Source organism: Cinclus cinclus, chromosome 20 (genome assembly GCF_963662255.1).
Source record: "Cinclus cinclus chromosome 20, bCinCin1.1, whole genome shotgun sequence".
In the NCBI taxonomy this organism is placed as follows: Eukaryota; Metazoa; Chordata; class Aves; order Passeriformes; family Cinclidae; genus Cinclus; species Cinclus cinclus.
The window spans coordinates 5,994,168-6,011,352 of NC_085065.1; the positions used below are offsets into that span (position 1 = coordinate 5,994,168).

The window sequence follows — 17,185 nt, forward strand, 5'->3', positions numbered from 1 at the left end:
GGCGACAGGGAAGGGTGATTCCTGCGGAAGAGGGATGGACATCACCTCTTTGGGTCTTGATTTTGGCCAAGACATTGAGTCTGTCCTGAGCCCTGGCACGAGCCCACCATAGGCTGAGGCAGGGCCACCCCAGGATGTCACAGGGCAGGCTGGGAGAAGTCGCCACCTCCTGCCACCGCCACCTTCAGCTCCAGAGGCTGTCACCACCATCAGAGACAGCTGGTGCTCTGCAGAATAGCAGCTGATTAGCTCCTCCAGCTAGTTTATTGGCTTAGTGGTGACAGTCCCCAGGTGGATTTCGTTTTCCCAAGAGGGTACATGGATGTATTTGGTATGTTCAATGCACATTGAACAACGTATTTGGTATGTTCAAGTCCCACTGCCCATGGAAGCAGGATGCTGTTCTTGCAGTGCCCTTGCAGGGCTTTCCTGAATGCAGGGTACTTGTAGCAGGCAATGTAGGGGCGCTCAGGATTCAGGGATGTTCAGCGATGCTCATGGTAGAGGGACGCTCAGGGTTGATGTTGTGGCTGGCAGCACAGGGATGTTCATGACACTGGGATGCTCAGACGTGCAGCACAGGGAGGGTTATGGCACAGGGGTACTTGCAGGCAGCCGTGTGGGGATGTCATTTCCCCCTGGAGGACGGGATGGGATACGAGGCTGTGACACAGGACCAGCAGAAAGCAGTGTTTTTCCAAGTGTCTCCAGCAAGGAGATGGATCTCCAGTTACGGAGCTGTGCGTCGTCCTTCACAGCAGCAAAGCTTTGCAAGTGGTGGAGCTCTGCTGTGGCTGCCCCGGGAGGAGAAAACCGGCGGGGTGGCCACAGCAAAAGAAAAAAAGAGAAATATTTTCTGGAGCCTGACTCCCGTGTGAGAGCCAGGGACTCCACGGGATATTTGGGCATTTCCTTCTGCAGCCAAACCCAGGCGAGCACGTGTCGCTGCTTCCCGAGGAGCGCTTCGGGAGGGATTGTGTCTGGTGAAGCTCACGGGTGTCCCCGCAGGAACGAGCTCTCCGTTGGAGGGCAGGGGGTGACTCAGGGTGCCCGGTGTGCTGGCACAGGGGTGCTGGGCCGGGCGAGGGCACGCCTGGCTCCGCACAGCCGGCACAGCCGGCGCCAGGTGAGTGCCTCGGGGGGTAAATACGGGTTTGTGCCGGGCCGGCTGCCAGGGCGGCGGGTGAGGTGCCCGACCCGGCCGGCCGCTCCCCGGGTGCCCCCCGCACCCCACGAGGAGCCCAGCCCAGCCCAGCACAGCCCATGGCAGCGACCCCGCGGGGACGCTGAGGCACAGGCAAAGGCGGCTGCTGGCGAATGCCCCGTGCGGGGATCCAAAGGCTAAGGGCCGCAGCCAGGCCGTGCCAGGGATGAGGGTCCCGGCCCCGTCTGGTGCCGGGCGGCCTCGCTGCCTTCGCCACGGCCGGCGGCCGGCCCGACATTTGTAAGCAATTTGCCGGAGCGTTCCGGAGGTGCTTCCCGCTGCCGCTTGGCAGCCAGACTCCGCACAGAAGCTCGCTGGCTCCCTCGAGGCCTCGCTCAGGCCCGGCCCTGCGCTGCGGGGCCTCGTCCTGTCCCGGGGAACGCGGGCCGGGCTGGGCGCGCTGGGAGCCGGGCGGGAACCTCACAGGGCCGGGCAGGGGGAACCCACGGCTGGAGTTAACCCTTGGGGTGCACCGAGCTGGAAATAAATAACCCCTTCAGGGTGTTTTGTATTTCAGTGCTGGGTCCGCGTTCTTGGTTCATTTTCCCGGGATCTGAGTGTGCTCCTGGTGGGGAATGGGGCTTGTGGATCAGGCCTGAGAGTGGCCCCACCCCAGTGCAAACCCAGCCGGGATTATGATGTGGCTGGGGAGGATCTGGCTACACCATCCCAGTGCTGTGGCTGGATTAACCCTGTAGCCCTCTCCCAGCCCAGCTCTGCAGCCCCCTGGCCAAAGCTGAGCAGGCCCGTCTGGGAGGGCTGTGGGATGGGGAACAGCTTGGCCCAGCCTCTGCTGAGCTCCAGAACATTTGTGTGGAAAAGGATGGGTAGGCTTGGCACCAACGGGGAGAGAAGGGGCTGAAGAAATGCGGGAAAAACCTGGGGAATTGGTCAAAAGGAGCACATGGATGGAATGAGGAAGGGGGATGCAGGGGAAATGTCCCATCAGCTGCCTTCCTGTCTCCAGGTCTCTGGAGTTTGAGGCTGTACAGCAGGATGGCACTGGTGGAGGGGTCCCAGCTGCCTGGCTGTACTCTGCTTCCCCTCCATTTCTCTCCTTTCCCGTGCCTTTATGCTAGGGTATCCAGAAACTTTTCCACCCACACTTCCCCTTCCAGCCTTGCTGCAAACCCTCCAGCTCTCCAAGCAGTGATTTACTTAGCTGCAAAACAGGGATGAACTCCTTCCTTTCCCGCCCAAGGTGAATCCAAGCATTTAGGAAGATCCCCAAAGGGAATGCTGCTCCCGGTTCTGCTATTTGTTACCTGCTGCTTTCTCAAACACCTGCACCATGTCCATGTGTCCTGTGTACTGACTTGGCTGGGCTGTTGGAGCAGGGAACGAATCTGAGGAATGTTGCTCAGGGAGATGTGGATGCTGGCAGCTGTCTGGAAGCAGGCAGAGACACCCACCATGTCCTGGGACATCCCAGTCCTTCTTACTGGACCTCACTGGCCAGCTTAGTCCCCCTGAAGGTGGGTTTAGGGAGGGGATTTTGGGGTGGACTCTCCTTCTTTAAATAAGTGGGCATTGCTCAACTCCAGGATCAGCCTCCAGGGGCTGTGGAATGTTTCTGCCTCTTTTGGAGGTGCTGGTGCTCATTTGGCATCTCCATCTAGCCCCTCTCTTTTCCCAGCATTGCGCTCCTGATGGTCATCATTGAGGGTCTGCCCCTTCTGCCCTGAGTAAGGACCCTTCTTCGTCCTCTTCTTCCTCCTCCCCTTCCCAACCTTTTCCAGTGGCATTTTTAAACCGCAGATGATGGGAGCAATCCCAGTGGTTACAGCTCTCCAGGACTCAGGTCCTGGAGATCTGTAGAAGTGGGCAATTTACAAGTGAAATGTTATTTTTTCCTGGCTGCTGAGGTCAAGGGAAGCGACTTGTTCTTGATGAAGATGCTGGATCTTGGGCTCTTGGGGCTGGGAGGGGGAAGTGGAAGCTCTGCTGAGTGATGGCTTTGGGAGCCAGCTCCTTTGGGAAGGGCTGTTGGATTGGTGGCTGAGGCTCAAAGACAAACAGTCCCTGGAAGAGGTAATTAGAGTGATCCTGTCCTGATCACCTCAGCTGTGGTGAGGAGTCATAAGTCCTTCACCAGCAGCCACTCCAAGCCCATTTTGTCTTAATTAGGCTGTTTACAAAACAGTGTAAATTGCAGTAATGAACAGCCCAGTCCTTGGTTTCCTTTAATTATCCATTTGCATGATGAATGAGCCAGCCCCTCTTCAGCTCTTCTTTTCCAGCAGAGAGGTCACCCAGCCTTGTATGGCTTTATATGGGATCTGCCATGTGACATAGGCAGAGACTTTGGGAGAGAGTGAGAGGGGAATTGAAGAGGAGGAGAGGAAGGAGAAGGAGAGGGATTTTCAGCCCAGGAGATCTACCTGGCTGTGAGGAAGGGGGATCCTTCCCCACAACTCACCACAGCACAATGAGGTTTGAGCAGCTGTTTCACCCCAGGCTCAGAGCCTGACACTCGGAGTTTGATTTTCTGTAGGAAAAAGCACAGAAGCCATTCACAGCATTTAATCCTGCCTAGCTTGGCAATGGGGCTGCCTGGAAAGGCAGAGGAGGAGTGGTGGTATTTCTTGGCCCCCCACATACCTTCCCCTTTCTGTCCCTTTTGACTTGGCAGATGAATTCCAGGGATGTTAATCCGCTCTCAACCCCTTGGTGTAGAATAAAATGTCCTTTCTGTGTGGGAGGAAGGAATCCATTCAAATTAATTGTGGGAAGGAGCAGGGAGATGGGGCTGCACTGGGGGTGCATGTGAGCCTGTGCTGAGGGTGGGCTGAGCATCCTCTGCTGCCCAGTGGTCCCCAGAGGGGAGGGAGGGATGGGCAGGGGGATAGGGATATCCAAGGTAGCACAATCCTTGGGTCCCTGAAGGGGAGGGAGGGCTGGACAGGGGGATGGAGATATCCAAGGTAGCACAATCCTTGCATTCACAGCTGAAAGCTTCAGCCTCTGCCCTGGCCATAAAAATGCCAACCATGTGGTCTGTGGGCCAGGCCTCAGTGGCAGTGGTGGGCACAGGGGCAAAATGGCCCCACTCAGCAGTTTTGGGGTGTCAGTGCCTATAAAGGGGAGGGAAGGCTCACTGTTCTGCCAAGCCAGGGTGGCAGGAGCTGTGGGGTCCGACCCATCCCGGGGGCACACATGGGTGGGGCAGGAGAGGAGGAAGGAGGAAGGTGCTAAGCTGGAGCTGGGTCAGCCCACTGAGGGTTTGTGGAGGTGAAGTGGAGGCAGAGCAGAGAGGAGAGACCCCCGGGATGGGCCAGGCACTGTTCTGCCCGCTGGGAGGTGGGTGTGGCTGTGGGATGGGGTTCATCTGGGGGGCTGCAGGCTCTGCCTCCTGCCCTGACCTTCACCTCTTGTCTCTGCAGAGCTCCTGGGATCTGCCAAGCGCCTGAACGTGAACTACCAGGATGCGGATGGGTGAGTGCTCCTTTGGAGGGTGCTGGGTGCTGCTGCCAGCCCAGGGAGGGCTCCTCTCCCCAGTATCCAGTCAGTCCTGCAGCTCAGGTTGTCATACAGCTTTCCAGGGGAGCTGGAGAACACATCAACATCCCAGAGCCAGGGCAAGCCCTTCACAGGCAGAACCAATCTAAGATCCTGAAAATCCCTCCTTAAAATGCTTCATAAATCCCTTCTGTGTGCCCCTCTGTAGGGATGGAGTTGAATGGGGATGGCAGCATGTCCAGCCAGTGCCCCGTGTCCCCCTAGAAGCCCAGAGGAGCACCTGGCCAGCCTCAGCGCCTGCACGTGCTCGTGCCTCTGTTTAATATCTCAAAAGCAAAATCCCATTGTTTTAGGGGGAGTTAGAGAAAGAAAATATGAGGTTGCCAAGTGACCACAGCATATTTGTGTAGCTCATCACTTCCAGAATCCAAGTACTTAATAAGCTGGGTACTGAGAGTTAAAGAAACCACAAAGGCCCATAAAATAAATAAGCACATTATTCTTATTGAATTAACTCTGACCTGTCAGTCATTAGCATTGTTTTTTATGTGCTGTTGTTGTACCTAATTTCTACATGTTTTCTTTTGGAGGACTCTGTAGGAAGAGGTGTCCATGATGAGTCCTAACAGGCCAGTGGGGGGTTGGGAACGTGCAGGATGGCTCTGTCTTAAAATAATACTGTACAGATGGAGCTTAATAGAAAAAGAATTTAATAATAGAAGCAATGATCTGATTCTGATAGGGCACAAGGTTTGTGTTTGGGCAGCTCCAGGGGAGCTGATGGTGGGAACTGGGCTGTCTGAGGGACACAAGGCAGGGTGTTGGGATTCACTGGGGCACAGGAAGAGGATGATGGGGAAGTGAGACACAAGCATGGGGATGGCAGTGTTTGTCCTGGGAGAGCCATGGTGCTGGTAGTATCCTTGGAATCGCCTTACTCAGGGCTTGGAGAGGATGGGTTGGGCGAGTGTGGGTTTGTGCAGCTACCTTTGGGCAGAGTGGGACCCCACAGGGTTGGGTCAGGGGGATTTTGTTTTTGGGGGACTTCGAGGCAGAGGTTTTGATGTGGCTCAGGGACATGGTGGGTGTACTGGAGGAAGGAGCAGCCCTCTCTTCTGGGGTTAGTGTCCCTCCTGCAATGTTGAGACTTGCACAGGGATTTGGGGATGCTCTGGGACTGCAGATCATGAGGAGATCCATGCTGGATGAGCAGCATCCCTGGCATTGGGTTTGGACACTGCAGAGTTCCATGCTGGTGCTATCAGGACCCCCCCATGTCCCCTGGAGCAGCTCACGAGCTAATCCCCAGTGGCACAGGGACCCCTTGCTTGGCCTTGGCCCTTCATGTGACGGCTCAGGGGGAGTGCCAGGCAGACAGGCCCCTTTCAAAGCCCCAGTACACTGGGCTCTTTCATTACTGGCGGCCTCCCACGCTCTGCCATGGGCTCCTGGCAGCCCTGCTGGCATGGGGAGGGGGCAGCTGGAAGAGGGGGCAGGAGTGGTCACGGGGCTGATGTGTTTGCCAGATGCTGTGAGCAGCGCTGGGGCTGCCTGGCTGCTCTGTGGAGAGGGGAGATGCATCTCTCTCCATCCTGCCCGTTTCCCCCAACAGAGGGCACGGAGTGAGGGACGGCTCTCCCTGGGGTTTCCCGAGGTACACGGTGTGCCTGCATCCATCACTGAGCTCTGGGACACAGACAACTTGGAGGGATTTATCAGTGTTTTGCTATGAGGAATCTGAGGCACTGGGAGTGGGGAATCGGGGAGGATTCAGCCAGTGACAATCCCAGCCCTCGTGCCGTGTCCCCTTGCGGGGGGAGGGCTGGGCTGAGCCCTACCTTGTGCCACAGGTTCTCAGCGCTGCACCACGCAGCCCTGGGCGGCAGCCTGGACCTCATCTCTCTGCTGCTGGAGGCACAGGCCACCGTCGACATCAAGGACAGCAACGGTAAGGGGTGACCCCCAGGCACAGCCCCCGTGGCTGCCAGTCCAGCCCCCTGTGCCAGGCCGGGGGCCGTGTCCAGCCCCGCTGAGCCCCGCTGCCCACAGGAATGCGGCCCCTGCACTACGCGGCGTGGCAGGGCCGTGTGGAGCCCGTGCGGGTGCTGCTCCGCGCCGCCGCCTCTGTCAACATGGCCTCGCTGGACGGGCAGATCCCGCTGCACCTCTCTGCGCAGTACGGCCACTACGAGGTGGTAAGTGAGAGCCCAGAGCTACCCATGTGCCCTCCCTGAGGCTCTCTGGGGTACTGGGAGGGGGCAAACGCCGTGGTGCCGGGTGGGAGGGAGGCTGCAGGGTGGTGCTGAGCTCACCACGTTGCTCCCCTGCAGTCGGAGATGCTGCTCCAGCACCAGTCCAACCCGTGCCTCATCAACAAGGCGAAGAAAACCCCGCTGGACTTGGCCTGCGAGTTCGGGCGGCTGAAGGTGGGTGCTGTGGGCTCTGCCCTGCACCAAGGGCTTCTCTAGGGGCAGCTCTGGAGCCCAGTGACTCCTCTGGGAGCAAAGTGCAGGATCTGGCCACAGCTGATCTCCCTCTACCATGAGACTCAGAGCCTGGCAGGCAGCACCTGCCTCCTCCTGTGGCCAGACATAGCCAGATCCTGAACCTGGGAGCTGTGGGTTCTGCCCCTGACCTCACAGCAGGGCAGTGTCAGACTGGGAGTGAAGCCAGGAGTTGTTCCTGGTTCTCCACAGCCTTCCCCCACCCATCCCAGCTTTGCTCACCGTTAAGCATGGACAGGCTGAGCTGGCTAATCCCAGCAAGCTCTGCGCATCCAGCCCTGCTCCAGGTCCCCAGCACAGTTCTTGGGGATAGGGCCACACCATGCTCTGGGAGACCCAGGCCCAGCCAGCACCACTGGATTGGGCTGGAGCATGGCCAGCCAGACTGTTCAGTGCCCCACTGGGAGGGGACCAGGGGGATATTTCCATTTTTGGAGTATCTATAATGTCTGCAGCTATAAACAGGGCAGTAAAAATAACTCCTCTGTGCCTCTGGGTTGCCCTGAGATGCTGAGACTTGCTGTGGGCTGGAGAGACTGGAGGTTTTTAGGGCTTGGTCTGAAAAGCCTGATTATGGGAAGACTGTTTCTAGCTGTTGTGACCTTTTACAGATTCTCACGACAGTGTGGCCATGCCAAGCACTGTCCAGCTCCAGCCAAGCCTGGGGCTGTGGATGGAAGGGAGTGGCAGGATGGGAAGTGGTAGGCTGGCCCCAAGGGTGAGCCCTTCACTGGGAGGATGCAGCTGGGGGTACCTGCACCCCATTGCTTACCAATGTCTCATTCAGGTGGCTCAGCTGCTGCTGAACAGCCATCTGTGTGTTGCCCTGCTGGAGGGACAGTCCAAGGATGCCACTGACCCCAACTACACCACTCCACTGCACCTGGCAGCCAAGAACGGGCACAAGGAGATCATCAGGTAACTCCCTGCTTCATGCTGGAAAAACCCATCATGGCTTCAGTGCTGCTTCCTCCCAAACACACCTTCCTCCTGCAAGCTTCAGCCCCTCGTCCCCAAAGCAAGTGCAAGCTGTTGTCCCCTTCCCATCATAAAGCAGCCCAGTGCCTGACCCTGATGTTCATGTCCTGCTGTTCATGCCTCTCCCTCCTTCCTACCAGGCAGCTGCTGAAGGCTGGGATTGAGATCAACAAGCAGACAAAGACAGGCACAGCCCTTCACGAGGCTGCACTCTACGGTAAAACAGAGGTGGTGCGGCTCCTGCTGGAGGTGAGCACGGTGGGGACAGGGCTGTGTGAGGAGAAGGCCCCTGGGGTCACTCAGCACCCCTTCCCCCTTGGTCTCTTGCCTCCCTTGAGTCTGGTGGCAGGGAGGGATCTGGCCTTGACCATGTCTCCTCCTGGACAGGGCGGAGTCGATGTGAACATCAGGAACACCTACAACCAGACAGCCCTGGACATTGTCAACCAGTTCACCACCTCACATGCCAGCAAAGACATCAAGCAGCTGTTGAGAGGTGAGGTGGGGATGGCACTGAGAGGGGGTTCTTCCCCCTGAGACCTGCCTGGGCTCCCAGTGCTGCTCCTGAACAGCCTAAATCAGTGCCAGCATCCCAGTCCCCTCTCACATATGTCCCCATCCTACATGGGGGGCAGTGCCTGGGGATTGAGTTCCCTTCCACAGTATTAATGTTTTCTTTTCTTCTCTCCTCACTTTTGCTCTCTCCTTCTACCCTCCCTGGACTCCTCTCTTTTCTCCCTACATTCTGGTGCCTTCTTTCTTCCTCTGTCCCTTGCCTTCAGAGGCATCAGGAATCCTGAAGGTCCGAGCTTTGAAGGACTTTTGGAACCTCCATGACCCAACTGCTCTCAACGTCCGAGCAGGAGACATCATCACGGTGAGGCTGCTCTCTGCTCTGCATCCCCCTGGCCCACCATGGCCCTGGTACCAGCCCCATCTATCTTGTCCCGTGGCAGGTCCTGGAGCAGCATCCAGATGGCCGATGGAAGGGGCACATCCACGATGCTCAGAAAGGCACCGATCGGGTCGGGTACTTCCCTCCCTCCATTGCTGAAGTCATCAGCAAGCGGACAGGTCAGTGGACATCCTGGGCATGCTGGGGACATTCCCCTGTGTGAAACCTTCCCAGACTTCCCAGCACCTCCTGTCAGAGAGGCCCTGCAGCCCTGGCTGGCTAGGGAGGAAGGGAAGGACTCGAGGTGTCACCATGGTTGGGATAGTACTTTGGAGGCTGTGACTCTGCTCTCCCCCCCATCCCTGCCTCCTGCATGAGCTCTGACCACGTGTGTTTTGTCTTTGAATGCAGGCATGGCTGTCCCCCGTGTGGCACCCGCGCAGCAGCGCCAGGGTCCCCCCGGGGCCCTCCTGCCCCCCCCTGGGGGGCTGCAGCATCTCCCTGATGAGTGTCCACACCCGGCAGCCCCGAGCGGCCCGGCAGCCTTTGGTCACCTCACCCTAACCCGGACAGCCCCAGGCCCTGACAGCTCAGGTCAGGGGAGCACCTGGGGAGAGAGAGGGGCTGGGGATCTTCCCCTGCTCCCAGCCCTGGCTGGGCAGGGGCACAGGGGGAGACTCTCCTTCCACCTCTCCATGGGGAAGCAGCCAGATGAGAGGGAGCAGATGCACAAAAATGGAGTTTTGGGGATCCCTTAGAGCAGCCCACTCTCTCCCTGTATCTCTGCCCTCTGTGTGTCCCTTGCCAGCCCAGGTCACCCTGTCTGTGTTGTGCATGCTGGGAGGCGGGAGGGAACTGATGCATTAACTGTGGCTGGAGGTATCCTGTGGGAGATCAGTGGCATCACTGTGTTGGCACACAGGTCCTTGCTGGGGACCTCTGTGCCCTGTGTCAGCCCCAATCCTGGGGAGCTGCTGACAGGCTCCCTTCTTGCCCCAAGCAGCAGGAGACAGGAACAGCGTGGGCAGCGAGGGCAGCATCGGCAGCATTCGCAGCGCTGGCAGCGGCCAGAGCACCGAGGGCACCAATGGGCAGAGCACCAGCATCCTCATCGAGAATGCCAGGGTAGGCACCAACCCCTGCTCCCCTGTGCTGCTGCCCTGTGCTGGCTCAGGCTGGAGATGGAGCCCCATCCCCTCCCATTCCCCCTCCTAACAAAGGAGGAGCTGCTGGAGTTGAGTATCCTACACCAAACACCTACTTGTTGCCAGGACTCAGGCAGATGCTCCTGGGGGGACCCCAGTTGTTCCCCAAAGTACAGCTGGCCTTTTTGAGTGGAGCTGGAGGCTGTGGTTTGCATCACACAGCATCTCCATCATGTGCTGTGTCACCTGAGAGTATAATAAAAGGCACCGAGCCAAATCCTGCCCCGATCTCTTACTGGGGGCCAGCCTGTTGCTGGATGAAGCTGTGACCAGCAGCCCAGCATGGGGACCCCCACTCTGCTCCTGGGGGTGTGATAAAGCTGGTCTCCAGAGTTGGGTCCTTCCTCCTCTCCCTCAGCCTCTGCCCTCCACCGGTGACAACCTCCAGCAACACCTTTTGGGATCAGAACCACACAATGGGACCTCCCCAGCAGGTGAGGGTTGTTCCAACTCCATGGGGCCCTGGGGACAGCTGTCCCTGCAGCCTTAGGGGGCTGTTCATTGTTCCTGTGCCCCTGTAACAGTTCTGATTTCTCCTTTCTGCCAGGGCCACAGGGCCTCCAGACCCCAGGCAGCTGCCCCCCTGGAGACAGGGTCTTCTCCCACCAGTTCTTACGTCCTGAGCAGCTTCTTGAGGGGAAGGTAACTGAACAACTGGGGAATGGTGTGCTGGGTGAGATGGTCATGTTTGGGGCACTCAGCCCAGCTCTCACTGCACCAGGGACACAGGGAACTGGGTCTTCAGGACACAAGTGTGCCCAGGGAGATCCTGTCATCTTGCCTGGAGCAGTCAGGTTCTTCCAGCCCCTGCAGCCACCATCATGGGCTGTTCTGTGTCCTGTCCTCTCCCCAGGATGCAGAAGCCATTTACAACTGGCTGCGTGAGTTCCAGCTGGAGTCATACACTGTCAACTTCCTCAACGCTGGCTACGACGTCCCCACCATCAGCCGCATGACCCCGGAGGTGAGGCAGGTCCTTCCCCACCCAGAGCTGCCAGCAGTGGGTACACACTGCCCTGAGCTCCCTGAGCCACTGCTGACCACGGCCCCACTCTGCTCCCCTAGGATCTGACAGCCATTGGCGTGACCAAGCCAGGCCACAGGAAAAAGATCTCCACAGAAATCGGGCAGCTCAGCATTGCTGAGTGGCTGCCCAACTACATCCCGGTGAGTGCCTGGCACTGGGGCTTCAGTCACCCCTTTTCTTCAGGTCTTTTCTCAGAGCTCTCTGACCCCAGAATAGACACTCACAGGGATCTGTAAGTGAATAGCTTTGACTTCGCTAAAGCAGTCAGAGAGACCCTAAAAACACAGTCTTCTGAGCAGGGAGGAGATGCTGAAGGTGCTGCCCATTCCTCAGTGCTCATGGCAGTGGCCCTCTGCTCTTTCCAGGCCGACCTGATGGACTGGCTGAGTGCCATTGGGTTGCCCCAGTACCACAAAAAACTGGTGAACAATGGCTACGATTCCATCACCATCGTGACGGACCTGACATGGGAGGATCTGCAAGAGATTGGCATCAACAAGCTGGGTGAGTCTCCCCTGCCATGCTGGGGTGGCCCAGGGCAGCCAAGTTTCCCACCCAGGTCCCCACGCCCCATTCTCCCTCAGGCTGGGAGGTAGAGGCATGTCTTGAGCACCCAGAAAGGGCAGTTCCTGGCTGTCCCTAGGAACTCTCCTTGGCCAGCTGGAGCTGGGCCTAGCTAGGTAGTTTATCTCCTCCCATAGGTGGGGTTTAGATAACCCTGAGGCCTTTGCCCCCGTGTGTGACATAACTCTACTACTCTTCTTGGCCTGGAGACAGGCCTTGGAGGCTGGAGATGACCCAGTGTCCCTTACCTTCCTGTAGGCCACCAGAAGAAGATCATGTTGGCTGTCAAGAAGCTCAGAGACCTCCGCAAAAGCCTCAACCAAGCAGAAGCAACTCTGGCTAGACGCAAAATCCCCGGTTCCCTGGACATTGTCACCATTGAGTCGCTGGAGAACGGCGAGTGCCAGTCCCCACACACGCCCAAAATGACAACCTTCCAGGACAGTGAGCTCAGCTACGAGCTCCAGACAGCCATGTCCAACAGCTGCCACGACACACTCGGCATCAAGAGCAGCCAGGGAATGTCACGGAGCCAGGAGAGCATCGGGGTGCGGTCACGGGGCTCAGGGCACTCACAGGACAACATGCTGTCCCGACGGCTCTCCAGCCCCTCGCAGGAGAGCCTGGGCAGCGGCGAGAGCAGCAGCAGCAGTGGCCAGTCCTGTGCACCCCCCCGCAGCAAGGAGAGCCCAGCCAGCCTGCCCGGCCGGCCCAGCACCGAGCCCTATGGGAAGCTCGTGTCCCCCGAGGGGCTGAATGGCTTTGCCAACGGTGGTGGGGGCAGCCCTCTCAAGGAGAGGAACCTGCCCGAAGGCACGGATCAGTACACACGACCTGTGGCTCAGAAAGGAGCTGGGACTCCAGCAGGCACTCCCTGTACTCCTCCCCAGACACCCAGCAAGGGAACAGCCCCTTACGTCTTCATGTACCCACACGTCTCCCTGAAATCCCCAACGACCCCGTCTGTCCTGGGAGCAGAGCAGCCCAAGGCCCTGGCACACCCATACCCCTCCGTCTCCCCTGGACAGAAGAGCAGCCTGCAGACGTCAGCCCAAAAAGGCTTCTCCTACCTGCACGGCCAGTGCGGCCCCACGGAGCCACCTAGCACAGCCCCCACGGCCAGGGAGCAGCACAACGGGGGCGAAGGCTTGAAACACAAGAAGCGCTCGCATAGCCTGAACCGCTACGCGCTGTCGGATGGGGAGCACGAGGAGGAGGAGGGGACCCCCAGCAGCACCCTGGGCTCCTATGCCACACTGACACGGCGGCCGGGCCGCAGCCAGATGCCACGGGCCTGTCTGCAGGCGGACGCCAAGGTGACCCGCAGCCAGTCCTTCGCCATCCGGGCCAAGCGCAAGGGCCCTCCACCGCCGCCTCCCAAGCGCCTCAGCTCCGTGTCCAGTGCCCTCGCTGCCGAGGCAGACGGAGAGCAGCCCCCCAGCCCCGAGAGGCAGCCCACAGCCACTCAGGACGTGGTTGACACAGGTGCCACCCCCAGTGATGCCGGCCGTGGCAGGACGGTGAAGAGCCTGGCGGCTGCGCTGGAGGGAACACCAGGTGTGAGTCTGTCCAAGCCCCTCCTGGCCCCAAAACCGCTGCACCTGACTCAGGACTGTCTGCCCCGGGCAGATGTGGTTGAGGGGTCCCACAGTGGCAGTGATGCCAGCAGTGCCACACTCTCTGATGGCAGCAGGGACCCTTTTGAGAGCAGCAAGCCACGGAGACGGACAGTGAGCGAGCCCAGCGCTCCTATGACAGAGGCGGCTGCACAGCGTGAGCAGGAGGATGCCTGCTCAGACACAGAGGAGGAGGCCAAGCCGGGGGTCTCCTCTTCATCGTCCCAGAACAGCTCCAGTGAGTGCATCCCCTTTGCAGAAGAAGGCAATTTAACCATCAAACAGCGGCCAAAGCCCAGCGGCCATTCCAAGGCCGACGCGGCCGTACCGGACACGGAGCCTGGTTCCCAGCCGGCAGAGCCCCAGGGCTCCTGTGGGAAGGAGCCAGCAGCCCCTGCTGTGACCAAGGAGCCTCCCGTGCTAGAGTTCAACCTCACCGAGTCGGACACGGTGAAGCGCCGGCCGCGCTTCAGGGAGCGGGAGCCGCTGCAGGCCGTGCTGAAGGCGTTCAGCATGGCGGGGCAGGTGGAGGCGGGGGGCACCCCCACACCCCAGTATGCCCAGGCCCAGGCCGTGAGCATCACTGGTCCCCCCGCCCCAGCACTGACACCACGGCCCACGCTGGGTGGGGATGCCTTTGATGATGACAGCGTGGAGTTCAGGATTGCCGAGATAGAGAAAAGCATCTTATCACTGGAGAAAGGGATGAAGAAGGCCCCAAGCCCCACCAAAGCCCCCAGCCCCATAGAGCTGGTGGGAACGGCTGTGGTGAGGACACCCACTCCAGGTATGGGGGCTTGTGGAGCTGTCTCCAAGGTGGTGGTGGGGCTCCCTCCCATGTCACTGTGGGAGGTGAGGAAGACCTGTGCCACCACCTACCATGAGTCCCCTCCCTTTGCAGATGTCCCTGCCAAGCACACCTCCGTGGCATCCACCAAGCTCGTGTTCTCTGGACCCAAGACCATCTACCAGCAGGTCCTGCAGCCCTCCCGCCACACTGTTGCTCCCTGGGCGGCCCCTGAGGCGGTGCCGGATGTGATTGAGTCCCTGCCCGGTCCCAGCTCGCTGATGCTGGAAACGGGCAGCAAGGTGTCAGCAAAGCCTTTGGCAGCTGCCCCAGGGGCCACCCTGGCCCAGCAGCGGCAGGAGCAGACCAGCTCCAGCCTGGCTGCCACGCTGCAGGTGGCCGAGAAGATCACGGTGGAGGAGGCAGAGAGGTGAGGAAAATGCTGGGGTTGGGAAGGTCCCAGGGAGGGCAGGAGAAGTGTTGTGTATGGGCACATCACGCCTGCACCACAGGTCAGACATGCTCAAGCCCAGCTCTGTGCTGAGCTCCTGCTGCTGGGTAAGGTCCAGCCTGGCCAAACCTCCCCCAGTCAGCCTTTGAGAAGTGCTTTGACTCTCTCCCTTTCCTCTCCAGCCACCCTGGGACCATGCACTCGGCCAAGAACATCTTGGAAGACATCAGCAACATGTTCGACGACCTGGCTGACCAGCTGGATGCAATGCTGGACTGAGGCTTGCTCCCTCCTTCCCCTCCTCCCCTCCAGCTGCTCCATCAGAGCCCCTCGTGATGGGGGGAGAGCGGATCTGGTGCCTGCAGGTCTCTGCAGCCGCCTCCCTCCCCACACTTTGCACTGCGGCTGGGAACGAAGCTGCTCTCCTTGCCCACCCCCGTCTCTGTGTCACATGTGACAGCGGGGCCTTGGGCCGGTTTCCGAGGGGGTCAGGCATTTCCCACCAGACTGGCAGCAGGAGGAGAGCCCAGAGGGGCTGCACATGCAGTCCTGGAGGCAATGGAGAAGCCCTTGCTTCCTTGCACAGAGCCGAGTAGCCTCCACAAGGGACCTTTCTCTTTCCCCACTGCATTGTCGAGTCCTGCCTCTTATTATTTATCCCCTGCCAACAATGTGTCACAGGAGAGACCTCCCCGGGCAGCCGCCGCGGAGCTGGCGATTCACCGTGCAGCCGCAGCCCCGGCCAGGCCTGACAGCAGCTAAAAGAAGACAGGGCTTGTCGCAGTTTGGCAGCTTGTGGAGCGAGAAGGAGCCTTTCTGCTTTATTCGCCGCTTTTCCAAATGCGTCAGCGTCGGGCAGCGTGAAATCCAAGTGGATGGAAATCGGTCCAGCGGGACCCACAGACCCCTCGAGACGGGGCTGGCACAGCCTGCAGAGCAGCGGATGCTCTGCCACGGCCCTGCTGGACCCGGGAGCCTTCCTGCCCCTTCCCAGAGCGATGAGGATGGTGATGGCAGTGCCAAAAACCTGGGAATTTGGGCCAGTCCGTCTGGATCATGCTGCTCAATGGAGTTTGCCCTCTGCCAACACGGTGCCTACACAACCCCCCACCCTGGTCCTTCCAGAGTGCAGCAGCAGCACGATTAATGCTTTTAAACATTTTTTTTCTCCCCTCCCTTATCCCTTTTTTTGGGAGAAAGTCCCTTTCCCCCGTGCCCCTCCCTGCGGGGAGCTGCTGGCACAAACCCCGCCGTGAGCATTGTTCAACAGTAGCAGCATTTGAGACGTGATCCTTCCTCAGGGCTGCAGCCCAGCAGGGAAGCTGACCCTGGATGCACTGGGAATTCGGCTCGGGAGCAACTCCTGCGTGCTGGATGCAGCCACAGCCCCTGGCTGCAGTGAGAGCTCTCTGCATCCAGGCAGGAGGAGCGGCTGCATCGCTCCCAGACAGATTTCTCTCGCAGGATCTGCTCACTAGTGCATGGCTAAATATGTCCAAGAGCCCGGAACTTGGCTCGCGCCCGGCATGCCAAGCAAATGAAAGCATCAGAGCACCAGAAGGGAACCAAAGATTGTGCTGAAGTGCCATTTGCTACAAAAATTCCAAACGAAGGGGAAGAAAATTCCACGTATTTCCCTTTTTTTGAAAAAAAAAATCACCAATGCAAACCCAAACTGGAGGGAGAAGGTGGCTGAGAAGGTAGTTGCTTCCCAATCCTGTTGGGAGTTTGGAGCCCCTTGTGCTGTTGCATAGGAAGGGGAGCAAAGCCCACCTGAACATTCCTGAGGGCAGCTTTGCCAGGGGCTGGGCAGGCAAGAGGTGCCAGCCTGGTTTCTGGGCTGAAAAGCAAAGACAAAAAGCCCTGAAAAAACCTAAAATCCCATCATTGTCCAGGACTTTAGGTCAGTGTGAGGCAGGTAAGGACACTTCTTGCCTGGCTCTGATTTGTGTCCCACACTGAGTGTATCCACTACCTGTGTCTGAGTGCCACATCATGGACATGATGTTTTCAAACAGCTACAACCAGTGGCACTTTATAAGGAGGTTCACAGAACCTTTTAAAACTGATTTTTATTCTCACGAGTCAACCGGGTACAAGCCCAGTTTGGTTTTTTTCATATGTTGATAAACTGTAAATGTTTTGGGTTTTTTAAAAGGCCAATGTATATATTTAAAATGTGATTTATTCTATATATTTACTAACCAGAACTGCAAGTCTTGGGTCAGGGATAAGAGGACACTGGGGTGGAGCTGCCGCTGTCTGAGCCACCTGAGGGCAGCAGAACGCTGCTCTCATTGTCAATAAGGGAACTAAACATTTGATTTTGCAGAAGAATGCCTATTTTTTGAGCTCTGGATCTCTATTTTGAAGCTACTGTATGGTGTGTAAGTTACGTACACTGCAGCTGGGACTGACTGACCCCAGCTGCACCTGCTCTGTGCAGTGACACAGTGAGGGGAAAAAATAGCCCAAGTAATCACCAGACTGACAAC

At 58.5% G+C, this 17,185-nt stretch overlaps 1 protein-coding gene across 1 annotated transcript in view; it reads left to right on the forward strand.

Annotated features, from left to right (window-relative positions):
* CASKIN2 (CASK interacting protein 2) overlaps window positions 1-14,969 on the forward strand; it is a 28,207-nt gene extending 13,238 nt beyond the window's left edge. Inside the window, exons 2-20 of the mRNA XM_062506281.1 lie at window positions 4,588-4,639; window positions 6,514-6,611; window positions 6,713-6,858; window positions 6,994-7,089; window positions 7,955-8,085; window positions 8,286-8,394; window positions 8,533-8,641; window positions 8,928-9,022; window positions 9,102-9,219; window positions 9,452-9,634; window positions 10,044-10,165; window positions 10,604-10,679; window positions 10,793-10,887; window positions 11,099-11,209; window positions 11,311-11,412; window positions 11,638-11,776; window positions 12,095-14,239; window positions 14,354-14,669; window positions 14,873-14,969. Coding sequence (XP_062362265.1) covers window positions 4,588-4,639; window positions 6,514-6,611; window positions 6,713-6,858; window positions 6,994-7,089; window positions 7,955-8,085; window positions 8,286-8,394; window positions 8,533-8,641; window positions 8,928-9,022; window positions 9,102-9,219; window positions 9,452-9,634; window positions 10,044-10,165; window positions 10,604-10,679; window positions 10,793-10,887; window positions 11,099-11,209; window positions 11,311-11,412; window positions 11,638-11,776; window positions 12,095-14,239; window positions 14,354-14,669; window positions 14,873-14,969 — 4,340 coding nt within the window. The remainder of the gene's footprint in view (window positions 1-4,587; window positions 4,640-6,513; window positions 6,612-6,712; window positions 6,859-6,993; window positions 7,090-7,954; window positions 8,086-8,285; window positions 8,395-8,532; window positions 8,642-8,927; window positions 9,023-9,101; window positions 9,220-9,451; window positions 9,635-10,043; window positions 10,166-10,603; window positions 10,680-10,792; window positions 10,888-11,098; window positions 11,210-11,310; window positions 11,413-11,637; window positions 11,777-12,094; window positions 14,240-14,353; window positions 14,670-14,872) is intronic.
* The last annotated feature ends 2,216 nt before the right edge of the window (window positions 14,970-17,185 follow it).